We start from the raw sequence: 27,102 nt of genomic DNA on the forward strand, positions 1-27,102 counted from the left end.
CTGAAGTGCTCTCCCAACCAAAAGAAAAAAAAAATAACTATGTAAGGTGATTGTAACAATCATTTCGTAATGTATATCAAATCATCATGTTGCACATCTTAAATATGTACCACTTTTATTTGTCAATTACACCTCAGTAAAGCTAGGGGTAGGGGTAGGGGTTTGGGAAATAGACCTAGAGTTTGGGAAAATGTCAATCCTTCCCAAATTAATATATAAACTTAAAACAATTCTCATTAAAATCCCAGTATAAATTTGGTTTTGTTTTGTTTCAGAACTTAAATTAATTCTAAAGCTCAATGGGAAGAAAAATGTATAAGAATAACCCTAAGACTTTTTTTGAAAGAAAAGTAGTGATACGGCTTGTGTCCCCACCCAAATCTCATCTTGAATTGTAGTTCCCATAATCCCCACATGCCATGGGAGAGACCCAGTGGGAGGTAATTAAATCACGGGGGTTACCTCCATGCTGTTCTCATCATAGTGAGTTCTCATGAGATCTGATGGTTTTGTAAGGGGCTTCCCCCCACTTTGCTCTCACTCATTCTCCTTTCTGACGCCATGTGAAGAAGCATGTTTGCTTCCCCTTCTGCCATGATTGTAATTTCCTGAGGCCTCCCCAGCCATGCTGAACTGAGTCAATAAAACTTTCCTTTATAAATTATCCAGTCTCAGGTATGTCCTGATGGCAGCATGAGATCAAACTAATACAGTAAATTGGTACTGGAAGTGGGTGCTGCCATAAGGATACCTGAAAATGTGGAAGCAACTTTGGAACTGGTTAACAGGCAAAGGTTAGAACAGTTTAGAGGGCTCAGAAGAAAACAGGAAAATGTGGAAAAGTTTGGAACTTTCTAGAGACTTGGGTGGCTCAGAAGACAGGAAGATGTGGGAAAGTTTGGAACTCCCTAGAGACTTGTTGAATGGCTTTTACCAAAATGGTGACAGTGATATGGACAATGAAGTCCAAGCTGAGGGGTTCTCAGAAGGAGACGACAAACTTCTTGGGAACCGGAGAAAAGGTCACTCTTGTTATACTTTAGCAAGAAGAATGGCAGCATTTTGCCCCTGCCCTAGAGGTCAGTGGAATTCTGAACTTGAGAAAGACATTTTGGAATGGGAATTTATGTTTAAAAGGGAAGCAGAGCATAAAAGTTTGAAAAATTTGCAGCCTGACAATACAAAAGAAAAACCCATGTCCTGAGGAGAAATTCAAGCAGGCTGCAGAAATTTGCATAAGTAATGAGGATCCAAATGTTAATCACCAAGACAATGGAGAAAATATCACCAGGGCATGTCAGAGATCTTCATGGTAGCCTCTCCCATCACAGGCCCAGAGGCCTAGGAGGAAATAATGGTTTTGTAGGCCCAGGGCCTTGCTGTTTTGTGCAGTCTTGGGACTTGATGCTCTGTGTCCCAGCCATGGCTAAAAGGGGCCAACATATAGCTCAGGCCATTGCTTCAGAGGGTGCAAACCCCAAGTCTCAGTAGCTTACATGTGATGTTGGGCCTGTGGGTGCACAGAAATCAAGAACTGAGGTTAAGGAACCTCTGCCTAGATTTCTGAGGATGTATGGAGATGCCTGGATGTTCAAGCAGAAGTTTGCGGCAGGGGCAGAATGCTTATGGAGAACCTCTGCTAGGGCAGTGTGGAAGGGAAATGTGGGGTGCGAGCCCCCACAAAGAGTCCCCACTAGGGCACTGTGGAGCTATGAGAAGAGGGTCATTGTTCTCCAGACCCCAGAATAGTACATCCACCGACAGCTTGCACCATGAGCCTGGAAGAGCCACAGACACTCAACACCAGCCATGAAGGAAGCTTGGAGGAAGGTTGTACCCTGCAAAGCCATAGGGGCGGAGCTGCTCAAGGCTGTGGGAGCCCACTTCTTGCATCAGTATGACCTGGATGTGAGACATGGAGTCAAAGGAGATCATTTTGGAACTTTAAGATTTAATGACTGCCCCATTGAATTTTGGACTTACATGGGGCCTGTAGCCCCTTTGTTGTGGTCAATTTATCCCATTTGTAAAAGGTGTATTTACCCCTTGCCTGTACTCACATTGTACATGGAAGTAACTAACTTGATTTGATTCTACAGGCTCATAGGTGGAAGGGACTTGCCTTGTCTGAGGTAATACTTTGGACTTGAACATTTGAGTTAATGCTAAAATAAGTTAAGACTATGGGGGACTGTTAGAAGGACATGATTGTATTTTGAAATGTGAGGACATGAGATTTGGGAGGAGACAGGTAAAATGATTTGGTTTGTCCATGTCCCCACCCAAATCTCATCTTGTAGTTCCCACAATCCCCATGTGTTGTGGGAGGGACCTGGTAGGAGGTAACTGAATCATGGGGGTGGCTACCTTCATGCTGTTCTCATGATAGTGAGTTCTCACAAGAACTGATGGTTTTATAAGGGGCTCTCCCCCAACTTTGCTCTCTCTCACTCTCCTTCTTGCCACTATGTGAAGAAGAATGTGTTTGCTTCGCCTTCCTCCATGACTGTGTTTCCTGAGGCCTCCCCAGCCATGCCGAACTGTGAGTCAATTAAACCTCTTTCCTTTATAAACTACCAGTCTCAGGTTATGTCCTTATAGCAGTGTGAGAATGGAGTAATACAAGTACTTTGGCAGAAACTGTCTCTACTACGCATTAAAATGGACAGGAATTGACAAATAAATCAGTGAAACAGAAGAGAAGCCAAAAAAGGAGGCAAGTATTTCTGATTAGTTAACAGGATAAAAATAGCATCTGGAATTCGTAGGAAGTTGATGAATTAGTTAATTGTGTTAAAACAATTGCATATATATTTGCAATAAAATAAGGATAGGTTCCACCTCAGATTTCACACTTAAACACACATGCACACAAATGTGATATTTAGATTAAAGATATTTAGATTTAGAATAAAATCTAGTAGAATGTTTTATAAGGTTCAGATTGGAAAGATCTTTCAAAGGAGAATATGAAACAGAAGCTAAAAAGGCAAAGGTTAAGAGATATGATTATATAAATATTTGCAAAATATACACAGGATATAATAAACTTTCGTAAAACAATAGAAAAAGTTTAAAGATACAATTAAAAAGTCAGCAAAAGCTGTGAACAGTTAATTTACAAAGCAAGTTCTACTTGACTGATACACATTGAAAATGCTCAACTTTTCTCAATTTTAAGAAGTATGAATTAAAGCCATGATATACTATTTTTCATTTATTAGAAGATCAAAAGTCAAAGACACTGATCATATTATGATAACAAGCGTATGTGTAGATAGGCACTGATTATCATAGATAGGACTGAACCTGAAAACCAATTTTTAGAGTAATTTGGCAATTGTGACCCACATGTATAAGGATGCTTAGTGGAGCACTGTTGTTACAGCAAAAATATCAGAAATAACCTTAAAAATGTTCATTGATCAGGCAATTATTAAATAGAGCCTAGTGGAGTCTTCAGTGGAACATTATGTAACCATTAAAAACATGCTATAGGCCGGGCGTGGTGGCTCACGCCTGTAATTCCAGCACTTTGGGAGGTCGAGGCGGGTGGATCACGAGGTCAGGAGATCCAGACCATCATGACTTTAACACAGTGAAACCCCGCCTGTACTAAAAATACAAAAAATTAGCTGGGCATGGTGGCGGGTGCCTGTAGTCCCAGCTACTCAGGAGGCTGAGGCAGAAGAATGGCGTGAAACTAGGAGGCGGAGCTTGCAGTGAGCTGAGATCACGCCACTGCACTCCAGCCTGGGCGACAGGGCAAGACTCCGTCTCAAAAAAAAAAAAAAACATGCTATAGACTGGGTACGGCGGCTCATGCCTGTAATCCCAGCATGGAAAGCTGAGGTGGTGGGATTGCTTGAGCCCACAAGTTTGAGACCAGCCTAGGTAACATAGTGAGACCCCCATCTCTACAAAGAAACAGAAAAAATAGCTGGGCATGGTGGCACATGTCTGTAGTCCCAGTTACTGGGAAGGCTGAGGCAGCAGCAGGATCAATTGAGCCCAGATGGTGGAGGCAGCAGTGAGCCATGATGGCACAGCCTGGGTGATAGGCTGAGACCCTCTCTCAAAAGAAAAAAAAAAAGAGAGAGAAAATGAAAACAGAAACCATGCTAGAGCTATATATACCTGAAAACTATAAATGACTCGGAATGATATAGATATTATATATTACATAATTAAACTCCAAAGGTTGCAGATATGCATTTTATGAAAATGATCACAATCTAAAATTACAAATAAATAAAATTCCCAATTAGCTTGTGTGTATGTGTTGATTGAGCACAGAAAGTCTGAAAGAAGTCTCAGACCCAAAATGCCTGATTAGAAGCAGCTGTGTTCTAGGGCGCTTATGGAGAGGAATGAAAAAGGGCAAGTGAATTCAGAACTTTCAACTGAGATACCCAGGTTCTTGCATTGGGACTGACTGGACAAACAGCTTGACCCAAGGAGAACGAAGAAAGACGTGAGGGAGTGGAGGGGGTGAAGGCCCACCCGGAAGTGGCAGGGAGCCAAAGAAACCGTCACCTCCAGCCAAGAGAAGCAGTGAGTAATTGTGCTACCCCGCCTGGGAAACCACACTTCTCCCATGGATCTTTGCATGGATCTTTCCACAGATCAGGAGATCCCCTCATGAGGCCACGCCACCAGGGCCTTGGGTCTGATACACAGAGCTGTGTAGAGTCTCGGCAGAGCAGCCACTCAGGCACACACAGAGAACCATGAGTTTTACATACTACAGCTGGGATCCCTGGCAAGGTGGGAAATCTGTCTGTATATATCCCTAGGAAGGGGGCTGATTCCAGGGAGCCAAGCAGCATCGTTTTGTAGGCCCCGCTTCCACGGCACCTCACAAGTTAAGACCCACTAGCTTGGAATCCCAGCCAGTCAATGGTGGCAGATTAGAATACACCTGAGATGGGTCCAAGTTCCCAGAGGCGGAAGGGAGGCTACCATCTGTGGTTCAGTAGACTCAGGCACTCCAGCCTGCTGGCTGTGGAGAATAGACAGTTTATGAGGACGGGTCCCCAACAATGCAGAACAGCTGCCTGGTCAGACTGTGACCAGACTGCCTCTTTGGGTGGGACCCTGATCTCATTCCTCCTCACTGGGTGGGACCTCCCAACATGGGTCTCCAGCCACCTCCTACAGGTACATGCAGGCCAGCAACAGGTCAGTACTCCACCAGAATGCAGCTTCCAGAGGAAGGAGCTGGCTGCCATCTTTGCTGTTTTGTGGCCTTCACTGGTGATACCTCCAGTACAGCAGAAAGTGAGGCAGCTGGGGTCTGGAGCAGATTCCCAGTAAACCGCAGCAGCCCTATGGTGGAGTGGCCAGACTGTTAAAAGAAAAACAAACAGAAAACAACAACAACAACATGAACAAAAACGACCCCATAAAAACCTCATTCAGAGGTCAGCAACCTGAAAGACTGAAGGTAGATAACTCACAAAGATGAGAAAGAATCAATACAAAAGCACTGAAAACTCGAAAAGTCAGAGTTCCTCTTCTCCAGATGACTGCAACATCCCTCCAGCACGGGCACAGAACCGGGTTGAGGCTGAGATGGCTGAATTGACAGAAGTCAGCTTCAGAAGGTGATAATAACAAACTTTGCTGAGCTAAAGGAGCATGTTGTAACCCAATGCAAAGAAGCTAAGAATCATGATCAAACAATACAGGAGCTGATAGCCAGAACAGCCAATTTAGAGAGGAAGATAACTGACCTGATGGAGCTGAAAAATACAACATGAGAACATCACAATGCAATCATAAGTATTGACAGCAGAACAGACCAAGTGGAGGAAAGAATCTCAGAGCTTGAAGACTATCTTTCTGAAAGAAGACAGTCAGACAAGAATAGAGGGAAAGAAAATGAAAAGGAATGAACAAAACCTCTGGAAAATATGGGATCACGTAAAGAGACCAAATCTACGACTGATTGGGGTACCTGAAAGAGATGGAGAGAATAGAACCAAGTTGGAAAACATAGTTCAGGATATCATCCAGGAGAACTTCCCCAATCTAGCAAGACAGGCCAACATTCAAACTCCGGAAATGCAAAGAGCCTCAGTAAGATACTCCACAAGAAGATCAACCCCAAGACACATAATCATCAGATTCTCCAAGGTCAAAATGAAAGAAAAAATGTTAAGGACAGCCAGAGAGAAAGGCCAGGTCATCTACAATGGGAAGCCCATTAGACTAACAGCAAATCTCTCAACTGGGGGCCAATGTTCAACATTCTTAAAGAAAAGAATTTCCAGGCCAGAATTTCATATCTGGCTAAGCTTCATAAGTGAAGGAGAAATAAGATCCTTTTCAGATAGGCAAATGCTGAAGAAATTCATCACCACCAGGCCTGCCTTGCAAGAGCTCATGAAGGAAGCACTAAATATGAAAATAAGAAGCCATTACTGACTACTACAAAAACACACTGAAGTACACAGACTAGTAACACTATGAAGCAACCACATAAACAAGTCTGCAAAATAAGCAGCTAGCATCGTGATGACAGGATCAAATTCACACATAACAATACTAACCTTAAATGTAAATGGACTAAATGCCTCCAATGAAAAGATATAGAATGGCCAACTGGATAAAGAGCCAAAACCTTCAAGAGACCCACCTCACATGCAAAGACACATAGACTCAAAAAAAAAGGATGGAGGAAAATTTACCAAGCAAATGGAAAACAGAAAAAAAGCAGGGGTTGCAATCCTAGTTTTTGACAAAACAGACTTTATGCCAACAAAGATAAAAACAGACAAAGAAGGGCATTACATAATGGTAAAGGGTTCAATTCAAAAAGAAGACTTAACTATCTTAAATATATATGCACCCAATACAGGAGCATTGAGATTCACAAAGCAAGTGCTTAGAGACCTACAAAGAAACTTAGACTCCCATACAATAATAGTGGGAGACTTTAACACCAATTGACAACATTAGATCATGGAGACAGAAAATTAACAAAGATATTCAGGACCTGAACTCAGCTCTAAAACAAGTGGACCTAATAGATACCTACAGAAATCTCCACCCAAATTCAACAGAATATACATTCTTCTCACCACCACATGACACTTACTCTAAAACTGAGCACATAATTGTAAGTAAAACACTCCTCAGCAAATGCAAAAGAACTGAAATAACAGTCTCTCAGACCACAGAACAATCAAATTAGAATTCAAGATTAAGAAATTCACTTAAAAGGCTGGGCGTGGTGGCTCATGCCTGTAATCCCAACATTTTAGGAAGCCGAGGTGGGTGGATCACGAGGTCAGGAGATCAAGACCGTCCTGCCTAACATGGTGAAATCCTATCTCTACTAAAAATACAAAAAATTAGCCAGGCGTGGTGGCACGTGCCTGTAGTCCCAGCTACTTGGGAGGCTGGGGCAGGAGAATTGCTTGAACCCGGGAGGCGGAGGTTGCAGTGAGCCAAGATTGCAGCACTACACTCCAGCCTGGGTAAAAGAGCAAGAGTCCATCTAAAAAAAAAAAAAAAGAAAAAAGAAAAAAGAAAAGAGAAAGAAAGAAAGAAATTCACTCAAAACCACACAACCAGATGGAAATTGAGCAACCTACTCCTGAATGACTTTTAGGTAAACAATGAAATTAAGGCAGAAATCAAAAAGATATTTGAATCTAATGAGAACAAAGAGACAATGTACCAGAATCTCTGAGATGCAGCTAAAGAGTGTTAAGAGGGAAACTTATATAGCACTAAATGCTCAAAAAGCTAGAAGAATATTAAGTTAACAACCTAACATCTCAACTAAAAAGAACTAGAGAACCAAAAATACATAAACCCTAAAGCTTGCAGAAGACAAGAAATAACCAAGATCAGAGCTGAACTGAAGGAGATAGAGGCACAAAAAGCCATTCAAAAAAAATCAAGGCGTTCAGGAGCTGGTTTTTTTGAAAAAATTAATAAAACAGATAGAACTCTAGCTAGACTAATAAAGAAGAAAAGAGAAGAATCAAATAAACACAATATGAAATAAGGGGAATATCACCACCGACCCCATAGAAATACAAACAACCATCAGAGAATACTATAAATACCTCTGTGTTTATAAACACAGAGAAATAAGTTAGAAAATCTAGAAAAAATGGATAAATTCCTAGACACATACATCCTCCCAAGACTCAACCAGGAAGAAATTGAATCTCTGAACAGACCAATAATGAGTTCTGAAATTGTAATAAATACCCTACCAACCAAAAAAAAAAAAAAAGCCCAGGACAAGATGGATTCACAGTGGAATTCTTCCAGAGGTACAAAGAAGAGCTGGTACCATTTCTACTGAAACTATTCCAAAAAACTGAAAAGGAGAGAATCCTCCCTCATTCTGTGAGACTAGCATTATCCTGATACCAAAACCTGGTAGAGATACAGCAAAAAAAGAAAACTTCAGGCCAATGTTTCTGATGAACATCAATGCAAAAATCCTCAATAAAATACTGGCAAATAGAATCAAGCATCACATCAAAATGCTTATCTACCATAATCAAAGTGGTTTCATCCCCAGGATGCAAGGTTGGTTCAACATATTCAAATCAATAAATGTGATTCATCACATAAACAGGGCCAGGCGCAGTGGCTCAAGCCTGTAATCCCAGCACTTTGGGAGGCCAAGACGGGCGGATCACGAGGTCAGGAGATCGAGACCATCCTGGCTAACACAGTGAAATCCCGTCTCTACTAAAGAAATACAAAAAACTAGCCAGGTGAGGTGGTGGGCGCCTGTAGTCCCAGCTACTCAGGAGGCTGAGGCAGGAGAATGGTGTAAACCCGGGAGGCGGAGCTTGCAGTGAGCTGAGATCCAGCCACTGCACTCCAGCCTGGGCGACAGAGCGAGACTCTGTCTCAAAAAAAAAAAAAAAAAAAAAAAAAAATCACATAAACAGAACTAAAGAAAAAAACCACATGAATATCTCAATAGATGCAGAAAAGACCTTTGATAAAATTCAACATCCCTTCATGTTAAAAACTCTCGATAAATTAGGTATTGAAGGAACACACCTCAAAGTAATAAGAGCCTGGTATGACAAACCCACAGCCAATATCATACTGAATGGGCAAAAGCTGGAAGCATTTCCCTTGAAAACCAGCACAAGACAAGGATGCCCTCTCTCACCACTCTTTTTCAACATAGTATTGGAAGTTCTGGCTAGGGCAATCAGGCGAGATAAAGAAATAAAGGTTCTCAAATAGGAAGAGAGGGAGTCAAATTATTTCTGTCTGTAGAGGATATGATCCTATATCTAGAAAACCCCATCGTCTCAGCCCAAAAGCTTCTTAAGCTGATAAGCAACTTCAGCAAAGTCTCAGGATACAAACTCAATGTGCAAAAACCACAAGCATTCCTATACACCAATGACAGACAGGCAGAGAGCCAAATTATGAATGAACTCCCATTCATGACTGCTACAAAAAGAATAAAATACCTAGGAACACAGCTAACAAGGGAAGTGAAGGACCTCTTCAAAGAGAACTACAAACCACTGCTCAAAATCAGAGAGGACATAAATAAATGGGAAAACATTCCATGCTCATGGATAGGAAGAATCAATATCGTGAAAATGGTCATACTGCCCAAAGTAATTTATAGATTCAATGCTATTCCCATTAAACTACCATTGACATTCTTCACAGAATTAGAAAAAAAAAAAAACTATTTTAAAATTCATATGGAACCAAAAAAGAGCCTGCATTGCCAAGACAATCTAAGCAAAAAGAACAAAGCTGGAGGCATCATGTTACCTGACTTCAAACTATACTACAAGGCTACAGTAACCAAAACAGCATGGTACCAGTATAAGAACAGGCACATACACCAATGGAACAGAACAGAGAACTCAGAAATAAGGCCCTTACCTACAATCCTGTGATCTTCGACAAATTTGACAAAAACAAGTAATGGGGGAAGGACTCCCTATTTAATAAATGGTGGTGGGAGTACTGGCTAGCCATACGCAGAAAATTGAAACTGGACCCCTTCCTTACAACATATACAAAATTTAACTCAAGATGGATTAAATACTTCAAGGTAAAACCCAAAACTTAGAAGAAAATCTAGCAATACCATTCAGGACATAGGCATAGGCAAAGATTTCATGATGAAAATGCCAAAAGTAATTACAACAAAAGCAAAAATTGACAAATGGGATCTAATTAAACCAAAGAGCTTCTGCACAGCAAAAGAAACTATCATCAGAGTGAACTGACAACCTACAGGAGAAAATTTTTTCTATCTATCCATCTGACAAAAGTCTAATATCCAGAGTCTACAAGGAACTTAAACAAATTTACAAGAAAAAAACAAGCAACCACATTATAAACTGGGCAAAGGACATGAACAGGCACTTCTCAAAAGAAGACATACATGCGGCCAAAAAACATATTGAAAAAAAGCTCAATATCACTAATCATTGCAGAAATGCAAATCAAAACCACATTGAGATATCATCTTGTGCCAGTTAGAATGACTATTGTTAAAAAGTCAAAAAACAACAGATGCTGGTGAGGTTGCAGAGAAAAAGGAATGCTTTTACACTGTTGGTGGGAGTGTAAATTAGTTCAACCATTGTGGAAGACAGTGTGGTGATTCCTCAAAGACATAGAGGCAGAAATACCTTTTGGTCCAGCAATCCCATTACTGGATATATACCCAAAGGAATATAAATAATTCTTTTATAAAGATACATGCCCACATATGTTCACTGCAGTACATTCACAATAGTAAAGACATAGAATCAACTTAAATGCCCATCAATGATAGACTGGGTAAAGAAAAATGTGGTACATATACACCCTGGAATACTATGCATCCATAAAAAGGAACAAGATTATGTCCTTTGCAGGGACATGGATGGAGTTGGAGGTCATTGTCCTCAGCAAACTAATGCAGGAACAGAAAAACAGACACCACATGTTCTCACTTATAAGTAGGAGCTGAATGATGAGAACACACGGACACATGGGGGAGAACAAAGAACAAAACACACTGGGGCCCACTGGAATGCAGTGGGGAGAGAGAACATTAGGAAGAATAGCTAATGGATGCTAGGCTTAATACCTGGGTGATGGGGTGATCTGTGCAGCAAACCACCATGGCACACAGTTACATATATAACAAACCTGCCTATCCTTCACATGCATCCCTGAACTTAAAAGTTGAAGAAGAAGAAAGTCTCACTAAGGCAATACTTCCAAGAGAGCTTTCTGTAATAATGGAAGTATTCTATATCTGTGCTGCTCAATATGGTAGCCGCAACATGTGGCTTGAGCACTTCAAATGTAGCCACTGTGACTGAGGGAATGAATTTTTTTAAAACGTATATGTAAATAGCCATATGTGGCCAGTGGCTACCATGTTAGATAGCACAGTACTGAGGTTTTAACATCTGAAAGGTAGAGTATAAGTAGTCAGGTGGTGGCTTTTATGTCTGATTTCACAGACCTTAAAAAAAGTGGGGGGCAATGTGATAATAAGTAATGTCTACTCTCTTGACCTGATGAGATTCTGTCTTCTGGGGAACTTATATGTGAGACTTAGACTCACTCTGTACAAAGAAAAGCAATCTATGTTCAAAGGACCATTTCTGGTCTCCTTTTTAAAGGCAAGATATGGTCACAGCAGATACCTAGGAGTTTCAAGAATTCTTCTCTATGAGGAAGGTTCAACAACTTACTCTTCATTTAAGGTCTCAATAGTCCCAAATTGTATTAAGCATAGTACTCATTCAAAACTACTTGTCATACTTCCAGGATTGTCACTGTGTATACTCTAAAATAACCTCTTAGGAAAACCATGCTAAGAAAAAGATAATCTCCTCCTTTGGAATACTGCAATAGCCTCCTAACTGGTCACTCTACTTCCACTTTACCCATCACTCCCATCCATTCTTCTCTTTGCTGACAAAGAAATGTCTCTAAAATATTTGTCTGGCTATCCTATTTCTCAGCTCAAATTCTAATAGTCTCAAACTCCATTGCCATTGCTATTACCTTAGTTCTGCCTTTATGGGCTCTAACTTGGACTTCTACAACTATCTATCTAATGGTCACCTGCCTCTAGCTTTGAACTGCCCAATCTATTCTCTTCACAGCTACCAAATACATCTGTTTAAAACTCAAATCTTAAAATACTTTTGCTATACTTTTACTTAAAACCATCAATGACTACCCTCTGCCCATAGCAGAGATTCTTAGTATGCTGTAAATGGGTTACAAGTGAGCCAAGATATTGATCCTTTTAGCAGTAAAAGCAGTCAGGTAGGGCCTGGAGCTATTGGAACTATGTCACTTTCCATCATAAGCAGCTTTGTCACATTTTTAAATAATCTATTATCAATCTAATTGACTGACATTTTGTATTTTAGTTAAAAAAAAAAAAAAAAAAAACACACAGGCCAGGCACAGTGGCTCACGCCTGTAGTCCCAGCATTTTGGGAGGCCAAGGCAGGCAGATCACAAGGTCAGGAGATCGAGACCATCCTGGCTAAAATGGTGAAACCCTATCTCTACTAAAAGTACAAAAAAAAATTAGCCAGGCATGGTGGCAGGCACCTGTAGTCCCAACTACTCCGGAGGCTGAGGGAGGAGAATGGCGTGGACCCGGGAGGTAGAGCTTGCAGTGAGCCGAGATCACGCCACTGCACTCCAGCCTGGGCGACAGAGCAAGACTCGGTCTCAAGAAAAAAAAAAAAAAAATGTATCATCTTAACCATTTTTAAGTGGACAGTTCAGTAGTGTTAAGTGTACTCACAATGTTATAAATAAATAAATAAATAAATAAATAAATAAATAAAAGATCTCCAGAACTTCATCTTGCAAATCTGAAACTCTATATCATGAAACAATTCCCGTTTTCCCTTCCCTCAGCCTCTGGTAACCGCCATTTTATTTTTTGTTTCTATAAATGACTACTTTAGCTTTCTCATGTAAGTGGAATCATACAGAAGTTGTCTTTTTGTGATTGGCATATTTCACTTAGCATAATTTAACAAGGTTCATTCATGTTATAGCATGTGACATTTCCTTGATTTTAATGGCTAAACAGTATTCCATTGTGTGTATAATACCACATTTTGTTTATCTATTCCTCCATCGATGGGCATCTGGGTTGCTTCCAACCTCTCGGCTACTGTGAACTGTCTATGAACATGGGTGTGCAAACATCTCTTCAAGACCCTGCTTTTAATTCTTTTGTATATATACCCTGAAGTGAGATTACTGGATCATATAATTTTTTTAAAAAGTTTGAGGAACTCTATTTTTTTTCCATAGTGGTTGTACCATCTTATCATCCCACCAACAGTGCACAAAAGCTTCTAATTCTCCACATCCTCACCATATCCTGTTACTTTGGTTTTTTTTTTTATAGTAGCCATTTCTAATAAGTGTAACATTTCATGTTTTGGTTTGCATCACTCTGATGATTAGCGATGTTGAGCATCTTTTCATATTCTTTTTGGTCATCTGTATATCACCCTTGAAGAAATGTATACTTAAGTCCTTTGCTTATCTTAAATAGGATTCATTTTTTGTTGTTGTTGTTGTTGAGCTGCAGGAATTCTTTATATATTCTAGATATTAATCCCATATCAGATACATGATTTGCAAATATTTTCTTCCATTTTGAAAGTTGCCTTTTCACCCTGTTGATTGTGTCCTTTGATGCACAAAGTTTTTAAGCTTAGTGTAGCACCATTTGTCCACTTTTGCTTCTGCTGCCTATGCTTTTGGTGTCATATCCAAAAGCATGCAAGTCCAATGTCATGAAGCTTTTCTCCTATATTTTCTTCTAGAAGTTTTAGTGTTAGGTGCTGCATTTAGGTCTTGATTTAACTTTTGTATATGGTGTGAGGATTCAATTTCATTCTTTTGCATATGGATAGCCATTTCCTCTAACATCACATGTTGAAGAAGCTGTCTTTTCCCCCAAAGAATGCTCCTCGCACACTTGCTGAAGACCATCTTGACCATATATGTGAGGGTTTACTTATCAGCTATCTATTCCATTCCATTGGTTTGCTTGTCTTTATGCCAGTATCATACAGTTTGGGTTATTATAGCTTTGCAATATGCTTTGAAATCAGAAAGTGTGAATCTTCTAACTTTTTTCTTCTTTTCCAAAATTGTTTTAGCTGTTTGGGGTCCATATCTCTCTCTCTTTTTTTTTTTTTTTATGTACGCTATTATGCCAACAAAAAAAAAAGAAAAAGAAAAAAGATTGGGAATCATTGAGCCTTACAGGAGAATGGCCTTCAAATTTTTTGTTCATATATGCCCCAAAACAATTTTTTAGTATGTATCCCTTGCAAAAAATATGTAATTTCAGTTATACTATAAACATGCACATTTAAAAATAAAACTATCATTACTTTTTAAAACTTAGTGGATTCTAAACACTATAGGGAAATGATACCCACCAACATCTATTTAAAAAAAAAATGCTGATCTTCTCAACAGTTTTTACAAGTCCTTCATTCTCCCTGAATACTTATTTCTATTCTACTTCCTCCACAGAATGCTATTCTAATAAACATAGATTTTTATTATTATCAGTACAAAACTTTCTCTGAAAAAAGGATATGAATTGAGAAAACATTTTCCTGTGATCATAAGACTCTTAAGTATTAACAATTTTCTTCTTGCTGGAGTTATTGCAATTACTATAAGTAAATAAATGAGGAAAACAACATAAATGTACCATATATCTTGATAATTAAACAAAAAGTAAAATTGGAAAACTCATTATAAAATGAATGGAGGAATTCACAGCACTTTGATTAAACGGGAGGGTTTTTTTACACCTTGAAGCAACTTACTATGATAAGATTACAAACGTGTCAGAGGTAAAGTGGGAGAAGGCGGGGTGGGACAGTAGGCACTTTCACAGGTACATGTGGAAAATGATTTACTTAACATCATCTGTTCCCAAGCAACCTTTAAAAATTTCCGTGATCCCAGGGTACTCTTACTTCAATCTAAAGACCCTGCTACTGAATAAAATCTAAACTCCTTCACCAACCTCTTCAATTTTATCTCTTACCATATCCCACCCTCCCACCACAATTTACTATTTGTAGCTTTCTGAATCCCATACTGTTTCACATCTGTTGTCTATCTTCTCTCCATCTGATGGACACCTTTAAACTATTAATGTGAAAATATCACCTCCTATATGAAGACTTTCTGGGTTTCCTGGATAGACTAGACCAACACTCCTTCATTCTCCCCCATCATGTGCCATATCATAGCATAACACCCCTGACAATTGTTTCACATATGTATCTTCTTTTATTAGCTGAAAATTGCTTGAGGGACTTATTTTATTTATCTTTTAACTAATTTTGTGCTTAGAACATAGTGGATGCTCAATAAATATTAGCTGAATGAAGAAATCGAAGAACACTCAAATCTCAATTTCCTCACTGGTAAAATTTTATCTGTATGATCCTCTTCCAATTTTAAAGAAACCAAATAACTCTATATATTTTCTTAAATTTCTATAAATGTTCTATTTTCAGATTATTTTCTCTCCTAGTATGATCTCAAACTAGAGAAAATATTTTTACTACATATAAAAAATAGAGTATTTCATATCCTTTGTGATATTCCATTATGTAAAGTGATTCTATGATTTTAGGCTATCCTAAATAAAGCACATTTTTCTCAGAGATTGCTTAAAAACATGAATTGATTATTTCAACATAATTCCCTACATGCTTTATATTCTGGTTGGTAAAAGAGGCAAGAAGGAAAGCTGCTCTACATTTTTAGTATGTCAACAAGAAATTATTTTACTATTAGGTAAATCAAGAAATCTACAATATTATAATACCCAAATTATCTCCAACTATTCTGGCTCTCCCTCTCTGTTCATGTATTTATTTATTTATTTATATGTTTGCCCAATTCAACTGTAAATTTCAGCAAGTGCTGGTCTAGTCATTGGAAATTATGTCACTGTAGGTTAAATGGGGACCCATAAAGTAGGGACCTATACTCTACCCATCCCTGCAATTTCAAAGTAATAAACCAGGGAGAGTGGCTCATGCCTATAATTCCAGCACTTTGGGAGTTCAGGTGGGAGGATCACTTAAGCCCAGGAGTTCAAGACTAGCTAGGGCAACACAGCAAGACACCATCTCAACAAAAACTGGAAAAATTATATGGGCATGGTGGTGCATACTTGTAGTCCTAGCAACAGAGGAGACTGAGGTAGGAGGATCCCTTGAATGCAGGAGTTTGAGGCTGCAGTGAACTATGATCACGCCACTGCACTCTGGCCTGGGCAACAGAGTGAGGCCCTGTCTCCAAAAAACAAAAACAAAACAAACAAAAAAGCCACAAAGCAGTAAGACCAGACTTCATGTCTTAAGTAGATAGTATTTACTTTACAAAAACAATTTTTTTTTGTTTTCTGTTTTTTGTTTTTTGTTTTGTTTTGTTTTTTTGAGACGGAGTCTCACTCTGTCACCCAGGCTGGAGTGCGGTGGTGTGTTCTCGGCTCACTGCAAGCTCCACCTCCTGGGTTCATGCCATTCTCCTGCCTCATTCTCCAGAGTAGCTGGGACTACAGGTGCCCACCACTGTATAAAAACAATTATTAACAGTTGTCATTAATGTAAACATTGGGAAAGGGTAGGGCTCAGCATCTTTTAAAGCTATAGAGGACCGTCTTCTTTTGTAATTAAACATACAAAGTAACATAAAGTCATACCTTGATAATTCAAATATAGAAGAGAGTAGTATCACTGTATCTCTAGCAGCTGTCCACATTAAAAGTAATTTTTTTTCTGTACAAATATCTTTATTTTCATACTTAAAAAGAATCACATACTCATTCCAACAGTTTTACCAGGTTTGGCCAACCCAATAAGTTACACACTCAGGTACCTGGAAGGTTATTGGACAGCTCCTTAACCGAATGAGTCAGGGCAAAGAGGTCACTTTCCCCACAGCCAGACTCTGGATTTGCCTCCTGGGAGGACACCATGCCTGGCACAGTCGAACCTTGCCTCCAGATTATGAAGGCAAGGTTCGACTGTAACACAATTCTCGTGGCTACTTTCACTTCAGAGTGTCATGTTTATTGATGTGGAGCTTTCTGAGTAGGGAGGTTAAGGCACACCTACTCAGTAAAACAAATATTTCTTGTAGTGTTCTAGATTGAGGGCAGCAGTCAATGGTAAAATAAACCTCGGTAGCATGTTCCTCACAGGTTATACGGCAGCACTGGCTCAAGGATTTCTCCCCCTGCATGATTCCTAAGAATGTTTGCTAGTTGATTCTTTGTTTTGGCAATTTGATGGTTTTGATGAATTTGCTGTGATCCAGGGGTATTCAAGTACTTCTCTGAGCACTGGCCTCTGGCTGGGATTACGCTTCAACAGTCTTGAAATGAGGTCCCTGGCTCCCTCTGTTACAAAGTCAGGGAACGTGAATTCTCAACCAATGATATTCACATTGGGTTTCTTGGTATGTGTCTGCCTCAAAAGGAAACTTCCCAACTAAAAATTCATAGCAAAGAACTCCAGGGCTCCAAGAGATCCACCTTCTCATCATGCATCCGACCTTCAATCATTTCGGGGGACAGGTAGTCCAGGGTGCCACAGAGAATGGTCCTCCCGGAAGATGGAGCATGTACTGACCACCCAAAATTTGCAATTTTAAGCTATCCAGCTGATCCAAGAAGTAAGTTCTCTGGCTTAATGTCTCTATGAATAACTGTCTTTGAATGACAGTAAGACAGGGCATTTGCCAATTCTGTGATACAAGTAGCAGTTCTCTGCTCATCAAACTTTGAAAGTTTCTGAAGTTCTCTATCGACTGTTTCAAGTGATGTATATTCCAGAATTAGGTAGACTCTGGTGGCATCATGGAAATAACCATACAGTCTGATTATATCAGGATGTTGAAGGTGGGACTGTATTTCTACTTCTCTTCTGAGTTGATGCTCCACTCCTGCTTTCTCCAGCTGAGCTTTAAATAACACTTTAAGAGCCAGAATAAACTTGCTTTGTTTTTCTCTTGCCAAATAAACATTACCAAACTTTCCTTTACCCAGAGGGCCACCAATTTCAAAGTCTTTCAAAGCCCACTGCCTCTTTTTTGATTCTTTATTTTTCTGTTTTGACGCCAGTTCCTCCTCAGGATTATTTTCAGGTGCTGACAGCGGGGACTGCTTGTTCTTTTGGGTGTTATTCAGTGGAGTACATTGGATGACGGGATGAGGTACACTGGTAGCCTGCAATTGCTTCTGCTTCTGATTCTGAACTGGCTTGTGACTGGAGACAAGCTTTTGCGCTTGCAAAGGAACACGCTGGGAAGAATTTGAAGGACACAAGACCCCCTGAGCCTGGCCACTATTTGCAGGTAATGGATTCTGACAAGGAAATTGCTGAGTCACGAGAACATGTTTTGGACCTCCAACTGGACACGTAGCCTTAACAGGCCCTGAAATGCAGTTTTCTTTAGATTGGTCCATGATGCCTGTGACCCTAGGACCTGAGTCTTCCAAGAGCTCAGCCCAATAAAAGTACTTTTAAACCAACTGATACACCTCTATAATTCACAAGTAATTGGGGTGTTTTATGTTTTTACATATCCTCTAGAGATGAGCTGGGGTAAGAAATTAAAACTATATCAGCTAAAAAAATTTAAGATGATCTCATGATTTCTGCTTCCCAATAAACATTTATAACATTAATAAATAAAGTGAAGAAAAGCAAAGGCAAATACCGTCAGCAGTTTAAGTCAGGTCCCATTTACCTGCTCTGCTAATTTCATTTTTTCTCTGTAAAATTTCACTGTACAAAAGTTTACATTCAAAACTCTTTATATTACGGCTTGGCCTAGCCTATCTTAAAAGTGCTCAGAACACTTACATTAGCCTATAGTTGGGCAAAATCTTCTAACACAAAGTCTATTTTATAAGGAAGTGTTGAAAATATCTCATGTAATTTCTTGAATACTGTACACTGTAGAGTACAGTCTCTCATATTTGCTGCTGCTACCCAGCATCATAAAAGAGTATCTTACCCATTATATCACTAGCTCTGGAAAAGATCGAAGTGCAAAACTTGAAGTATGGTTTCTACAAAGTACACATTGCTTTCACATTACTGTAAAGCTAAAAAATTGGAAGCCAAACCATTATAAGTCTGAGATCATCTGTACAGGTTTTGCAAAGGGCCTCACTGGTGAAGAGGTCCATTCTGTTCATTTTCTACATGAATTGATCATAGCCACAATAATATCAACATACACAAACTCAAGAATTTGATTTAGAAGAGTAGTACATTAAACCGTATTTGTAAATCTATAGGTATAGTGCAAATTAATCTAGATGTTTGGGGTGTATTTATATCCCTAACTGCCTGTGTAAGTTGGACACGTATTCAATCTGTATGTACCTGAGTTTTAGCAACTATAATTGTGCCATACTATATTATAGCCATTAGCCACATTTGGCTACCTAAATTTAAATTAATTAAAATTAACTTGAATTTTAAAAATTCAGTTCCTCAGTTGCACTGGCCACATTTCAAAGGCTCAATAAATACATGTGCCTAGAGGTTACCATACTGGACAGTATAGATATAATGATGAAAATAAACAGGATGATATGATTGACAATAACAAGTGGGAACAAGGGGGTTGTACTGACTACTTTAGATCAGGTGGTCAGAAAAGGCTGCCCTGAGTTGACATTTGAGCTGAGACTTGAATGACAAGATGCAACTAGCATGCAAAGATCTGCAAAAAGCATCCAAGGTATAGACAACAGTGAGGGCAAAAACCTCGGCCACAAACGTGGTTGGCTGGTTTAACAACAAAAAAGAGTGTCTGAAGCATAAGAAATAAGGGGAGAGGTGTATAAGGTCCAAGAAACGGCAGGAAGCAGAGTCTCAGGGCCTTATATACCATTGAAGAACTTTGGATTTTATGTTAAGTGCAGTCAAAAACCATAGAGGGTTATAAAAAGGGCAATGTTAGACTGGGTGCAGTAGCTCATGACTGTAATCCCAGCACTTTGGGAGGCTGAGGCAGGTGGATCACAAGGTCAGGAGTTCAAGACCAGCCTGGCCAACATAGTGAAACCCCATCTCTACTAAAAATACAAATATTAGCCGGGCATGGTGGCGCATGCCTGTAGTCCCAGCTACTTGGGAGGCTGAGGCAGAATCGCTTGAACCCGGGAGGTGGAGGTTGCAGTGAGCCGAGATCATGCCACCACACTCCAGCTTGGGCAACAGAGTGAGACCTCATATCAAAAAAAAAAAAAAAAAAAAGGCAATGTTGTGATCTAAATTATGTCTTAAAAGCTCACTCCACCTATTGTTGAGAATTATTATGGGAAACCAAGAGCGAAAGCAGGAAGATCTGCTAGAAGAAGTCACATATCATATCATAGCCCAGGTTGAGAAAAGATCATGGCCTGGACCAGGAGAGTGGTAGAGGGATAAAGAAAATCTGTTCCTTTTTTCTACATTTCCTATCTACAATCCTGCATCTGCTATCCTTCACAGCCAAGCTCCTTGAAATAGTATACTTCACTTTTTAACCGCTTATCCTATAAATATGCTTTCTGCCTCCACTATCCTACTGAAACTGTCCTAAGGTCCAAGTTACCTCCACCTTCCCAAAACCAATGAGCACTTTTCTATCCTTTTCTTACCTGACCCCTGCTGCATTTGCAAAGCTGCTGACCATTCTTCACCTTCATCAAGTTCTCGCCTTCCTCAGTTCCAAGAGCCTTACTCTCACCTGATTTTCCTCTTTTACTCCTTCTCAGTCTTCTTCCCAGTAACCTCTACTTGACTTTTAAACACCAGTGCTCCTCTAAGTTTACAGCTTTAGTACTCAGTGCATTTCACAACATACATAATCCTTGAGACTCAATTACAGTTTTTGCTGTTAGCTCTCCAATTAACATCTCTGGCCCAGTACTCCCTATTGTTTAGACTATCTATATCTGGTGTTCAACCAGATGTCCTTACTTGGACATACTGTAAACATTTAAAATGCGAAAGGTTGAAAATCTGTATCCTTTATTCTCTTAATATACACACTTGTCCAAACCACAAGCCAAAGACTTCCTAAACTCCCTTTCACTTACTAGTTACAATGCTCATCACCAGACCTTCACAAGGTCCCGCAGATTCTAACTCCTTTATGTCTTTCTAATCTAGTCCTTCATCTTCATCCTGCTAAGGTTCTTAATTCAAGCTCACATCATTTCTTGCTTGGATTACTGGAAGAGCTTCCCAATCCATTTCCCTTCTTCCAATCTCTCCTCCACTTTGCTACCAGAGCACATTACGGGTCTTCAACAAACGTTATTGATTACATTAAGTACAAATCTGACAATGTCATTTCTCTACTTAAACTTTCAGAGAAACCCACAACTTTCACAAGGCTTCTCATGGTCTAGCTCCTTATCACTATTACTGCCTCATCGCCCCAATTCTTCCTCTCCCATCCTCCTCTCCAGCCACTCAGCTTTTCTTAGTTCTCTAAATACTATGCCATTTCAGTCCTCCCTTCCTCTGCACATGCTATTACCGCTCCTTTACTCCTCTAACTAGTATTTCAAAGGTAGGCTTAAGTATCACCACTTGAAGAAAATGCCTCATAGCTATCTCAATCACATTGAATGGAAGTTAATGATTTGTCTGTAAACCGTAAGTTCCTAGAGGCAGGGTCCACCAACCTTATTTGGTTTGTAGCACCAATGACTGGCACAGAGTATGTAATCATTCACAGATGGGTTTGATTTGATATCTTCTAATTTTTTTTTTTAAAGGGAGAAGAGCTTAGTGGGCCTTATATCACCATTCCGGCATAGCACAGAGTGAGGACGCTGTACTACAAAGCCAAATGTGCTTCATGTTGGAAACGCAAAAATAAAATAAAATAAAATAAAACACAAGGCACACCCTTTCAAAAGATGAAATGTAGGAAATTCTGAGAGCCTATGTAAAATCTAATAAACCAGCCTTGGAACTTTATACTACGTGGGGAAAGGCTTATTTAACACTTTGATGATAAAAATAGGTGGCAGGCTTCTCATCCCAATAAAGCAAACTAACCTTTCTTGGCTATGTCACTGTAATTTTAGTTTCTAATGTAGATTCTCGTTCACTTCCTGACAGATTATTTTCCTTCTTTGAAAGACTCTTACCACCTTAAGAGTCACTCATTTGTCAGTCAGCCATTTGTTCTCAAAATCTGAATGGGGGAAACGCGGATGAAAGAAGGGAGAGTGTGGGGGGATGATCAACACTTTCGGAACGGGAGGTGGCAGAAGGCCACAGTCCCCGGGATGGAAGAGTGGGCGCTGGGAGGCAATACCAGAGTGGAGCGCTGACATGTGGCAAGGAACGGGGAGGATGCGATCACGGAGCAGGCAACATGAAACAGGGGACGACCCCAGGCTGAAGATGGGAGACGGAGAAGATACTCAGAGAGAAAGCTAGGAATGTGGGGGGAGGGGGGAGGGAGGAAGTGGTGACAGGCAGAGGCGAGAGGAAATAAGACGCAGCTTTGGGCCAGGAATCAGAGGGGCTGAGGAGAATAGCTGGGCCGAGAGGAAGACAACACAAATGCGGCTTCAGGACGAGGTGGGCAGGGGGTCATCCCGGAACAGAGGGGAGGCACGGGGAGAACTGGGGGTCCAGAGGGCAGAGGCAGGAGGCGCAGAGCGAGTAGGAGACCGGAACCCGCCGAGCAGAGGCCGCGGGTGACGGGGGAAGGGACGGCGAGGCGAGAGACACTTACTGGGGTCCCTCCGCAAGGCGCCGCTGGGGATCTCCTCCCGCAGGTGAGGAAAGAGGAAGTCCCGGGCGGCCTGGAGGTCCTGGAAGTAGCAGAACTGGACAATGGAGCAGGCCATGGCTCCAGGGAACCCCACTACGGCACTCACCTTACCTCACCACGCCCTGCCCCCTCCACCCCACTGCGGCCGCCGCCGAGCCGCAATAGCTCTAGCCAAGCAGAAGGCGGAGAAACCAAACCGGAAGCTGTCACTGACACGGGTCCGCTGTCTCGGAGTACTGCGCAGGCGCAGGCTGGCCCGGGCGCCTAGGGAGGGCTGGCCTGGGTCACGTGACTAGGACGCCGCTGCTGCAGGTGGAGCCAAAGTCTACGTGGAGGCTTGGGGCAGATTTTCAGTCCCAGTTCTGCGTCTACACCAAGGAATGAACCCTTTCATTCATTCTGGCTTTTAGCCAGAGGTGTTCTAATTGGACTTGTCCGCGCAGGCCTTTGACTCATTCAACCAATCTTATTGATGCCCTAATATTGGCACGATCTTGATGTTTCACAGAAAATAATTCGTTTTAAACTAGTGGCAGGCCAGTGGGGGACTGTATCCTGCAAGAGTCGGATTTTGAAAAGATTAATTGCTCTTCCGGAGATTAGCCCCGTCAAGGCTGGCTTTAGCTCCTGCTATAAATTTCCATAGTACTATGCAAGCCCAGTATAGTACTTGTTAAAGTGTATTATACTCTTATGTTTTCATTATTCATCTGGTTTTTCATTCATTCATGCATTCATCCATCCTTTCAATAAATATTTGTTAGTCTTTTAAATGCCAGCCACGCAGGGTGCTGAGCATTAGAGAACAAAAGAGAAGAAATACCTTTTCCCAGAAAGTTAGAGTTCTAGTGACTGATACAGGCAGTAAGCAATTAATTACAGTAGTTCCCTTTAATCCAAGGGGATATGTTCTAAGACCCCCAGTGGATGACTGAAACCATGGATAGTACTGAAACCTATGTATGTGTGTTATGTTTTTACCTGTACATACATATGATAAAGTTCAATTTACAAATTAGGCACAGTGAATTATTAACAATAACTAATAATTAAAATGAATAATTATGTGGCAAATGAACCCATGGATAAAAGGGGTGACTACTGTACTCAACTATTTAACTGAAATTGTGATCATGCTAGTAAGTGCTTCATAAATATTTGCTGAAGAAATAAATGGAATGTGTACATAAAGTAAATGGAATAACCTGTTTCTTTTACAAAGCACTGTTTTTGAAAGTACTTTACATTGTCCATTTGGAAAGTCACAAATGCCATCTAAAAATAGTGTGTCTTGTCTCATTTTTTAAATGAAGAAATTGAGTCGTCTCTGAGCAGACTTTATTTTTCCAAAAAGTGAAAACAAAAAAGTATATTTTAATGTGAGCACAAAGACCTGTAGGCACTTACACATTCCCCAAAGGAAACTTAAAGAGGCCATCCACTTTGTATGAGAAAATGGTGCAAGAATAAATGGAAGGCAAGTGGATGGGATCCAGAGCATTCATTTCTGTCTGGCCTGTGGACATACACACTTAGTCCTAATAATATAACAACTATAATTTAGTGCCTAGGTTCCTACTCCATTATTTCCTACTTCTAGAGTAGGATGCTTTTCACAAAATAGGACAGGCAATTTCTATGTTATCAGGTTAACAGGAATCAGTTCTTCACCTATAAAAAGCAGTTGAATCAGACATGCTGTAAGGTCCCTTTAAGCATCAGGGACCTATACTTCTGTAATCAAAGCTTTCAGAAAAGGCACACTACTGGTGCTCCCTTCTTCCATCTGAAGAAATGCAATGTTTCCTCAGATCATCACAAACTAGAATAATCCAGCCCTGATATGATTATTCCCTAAAGTCCAGCACCAATCCCAAACTAAACTAAAATTTAAATTTAGATTCTTAGTGTTACTGGATAAATAACGAACACATGACTCTTTCTGGAAGGAGACTGTCATTCCTTGAAAACCATTCAAGTTCCTATTCAGGTAAATGCATTTTATGGAAGTAACCGCTGTTGGCTGATTCTGCTGGCCTTTGTTCTGCCCTGAGGCATTCATATGTCTCCTGTGGTGGTCATTGAATTTCATTACTGTGTTGGCTCAGTTTTAATGGTGAAGTCCCTGACTTCCTTCCAAGTACTGTTGAAAAGGTTCATTCATGAATGTTTTTAAGGACTTTAGATACCCTTCACAGAAATTACAACACATTCATGAACTGAACTCTTCCCCCAGGAAGTTGTAATGCTGCAGGGGAGATGCCTCTGGAGTTCTGCTACCATGGTTTCTGTAGCATGTGGGAGGATTGCATCAGACAGTGAATATCACTTATTCCACAGTCATAAGAAAGCACATTACGAAAATGTGCAGGCCTTACATATCCCAGCATTGACAGTGTCTTTCTGAGGTCTGGGTTCAGGAGGTAGGAAAAGTACTGTGACCAAAATAATAACAGAATGAGTCCAGGTACTAATGTGAACTTCCTCCATTATCCATTAGTGTGAGTCAGAGCACTGATGACTACTGTTAAGAGAGAGATGTGTGCTCATTTTCTCTTGCCACCACCATGTAAGAAGAGGCTTTCATCTCCTGCCATGATTCCGAGGCCTCCCTAGATATGTGGAACTAGTGATACAGAGATGTGACCCAACATGTCTACCTACAGGGAGGAGGTGTGGTTTTTACTGGAATATACTGGCAAGCAAAAGTTCTCTCCTTTTGGCTTTCTCCCTGCTTCGGAAACACATTCCTTTCCAGGAATGCGTGCTTTCTGAGGTAGACAAAAGAAGAGTTATTCAAGTTAATAAAAAGGTCAAGGGGTGGCACCAAGATGGCTAAATAGGAACAGCTCCAGTCTGCAGCAACCAGCGTGAACAACACAGAAGACAGGTGATTTCTACATTTCCAATTGAGGTACCGGGTTCATCTCACTGGGCTTGCCAGACAAGTGGGTGCAGCCCATGGAACAGGGCAGGGCGTCGCCTCACCTGGGAAGCCAACGGGTCAGGCAATTCCCTTTCCTAGCAAAGGGAAGCCATGACAGACAGCACCTGGAAAATTGGGACACTCCCACCCTAATACATCGCTTTTCCAACAGGCTAAAGAAGAGTTGTTCAAGTTAATAAAAAGGTCAAGGGGTGGCGCCAAGATGGCCAAATAGGAACAGCTCCAGTCTGCAGCTCCCAGTTTTAACAACGCAGAAGACGGGTGATTTCTACATTTCCAACTGAGATACCAGGTTCATCTCACTGGGGCTTGCCAGGCAAGTGGGTGCAGCCCATGGAGCAGAGCAGGACATCGCCTCACCCGCCTAATCGGGGAATTCCCTTTCCTAGCAAAGGGAAGCCATGACAGCACCTGAAAAATCGGAACACTCCCACCCTAATACATCACTCTTCCAATGACCTTGGTGTGCAAAAGGCACACCAAGAGATTATATCCCCCGCCTGGTTTGGAGGGTACCACGCCCATGGAGCCTCGCTCACTGCTAGCACAGCAGTCTGAGATCGAACAGTGAGGCTGGGGAAGGGGCATCCACCATTGCTGAGGCTTGAGTAGGTAAAAAAAGCAGCTGGGAAGCTCAGACTGGGTGGAGCCCACCTCAGCTCAAGGAGGCCTGCCTGCTTCTGTAGACTCCACCTCTAGGGGCAGGGCACAGCTGAACAAAAGGCAGCAGAAACTTCTGCAGATTTAAACGTCCCTGTCTGACAGCTTTGAAGAGAGTAGTGGTTCTCCCAGCACGAAGTGTGAGATCTGAGAACGGAGAGATTGCCTCCTTAAGTGGGTCCCTGACCCCCGAGTAGCCTAACTGGGAGGCATCTCCCAGTAGGGGGGTGACTGACACCTCGTAAGGCCAGGTGCCCCTCTGAGATGAAGCTTCCAGAGGAAGGAACAGGCAGCAACATTTGCTCTTCTGCAGCCTCTGCTGGTGATACCCACGCAGACAGGGTCTGGAGTTGACCTCCAGCAAACTCCAACAGACCTGCAGCTGAGGGTCCTGACTGTTAGAAGGAAAACTAACAAACAGAAAGGACATCCACACCAAAACCCCATCTGTATGTCAGAGACCAAAGGCAGATAAAACCACAAAGATGGGGAGAAACCAGAGCAGAAAAGCTGAAAATTCTGAAAATCAGAGTGCCCCTTTTCCTCCAAAGGAACACAGCTCTTCGCCAGCAACGGAACAAAACTGGACGGAGAAGTACTTTGACAGTCGAGAGAAGAAGGCTTCAGACGATCGGTAATAA

At 41.0% G+C, this 27,102-nt stretch overlaps 1 protein-coding gene and 1 pseudogene across 2 annotated transcripts in view; both read right to left on the minus strand.

The window, feature by feature from the left end:
* Positions 1 to 23,555, minus strand: part of RAB3GAP2 (RAB3 GTPase activating non-catalytic protein subunit 2) — a 120,690-nt gene extending 97,135 nt beyond the window's left edge. The window contains exon 1 of the mRNA XM_033199151.1: positions 22,816 to 23,555. Coding sequence (XP_033055042.1) covers positions 22,816 to 22,930 — 115 coding nt within the window. The 5' untranslated portion in view covers positions 22,931 to 23,555. The remainder of the gene's footprint in view (positions 1 to 22,815) is intronic.
* On the minus strand, positions 16,586 to 20,124 carry LOC117076109 (annotated as a pseudogene). Its single transcript, XR_004434235.1, has one exon. The product of XR_004434235.1 is annotated as an aurora kinase A-like (transcript).
* Positions 23,556 to 27,102: the final 3,547 nt, after the last annotated feature.

Source organism: Trachypithecus francoisi, unplaced genomic scaffold, assembly GCF_009764315.1.
Source record: "Trachypithecus francoisi isolate TF-2019V2 unplaced genomic scaffold, Tfra_2.0 Lachesis_group5, whole genome shotgun sequence".
Taxonomy (NCBI): Eukaryota; Metazoa; Chordata; class Mammalia; order Primates; family Cercopithecidae; genus Trachypithecus; species Trachypithecus francoisi.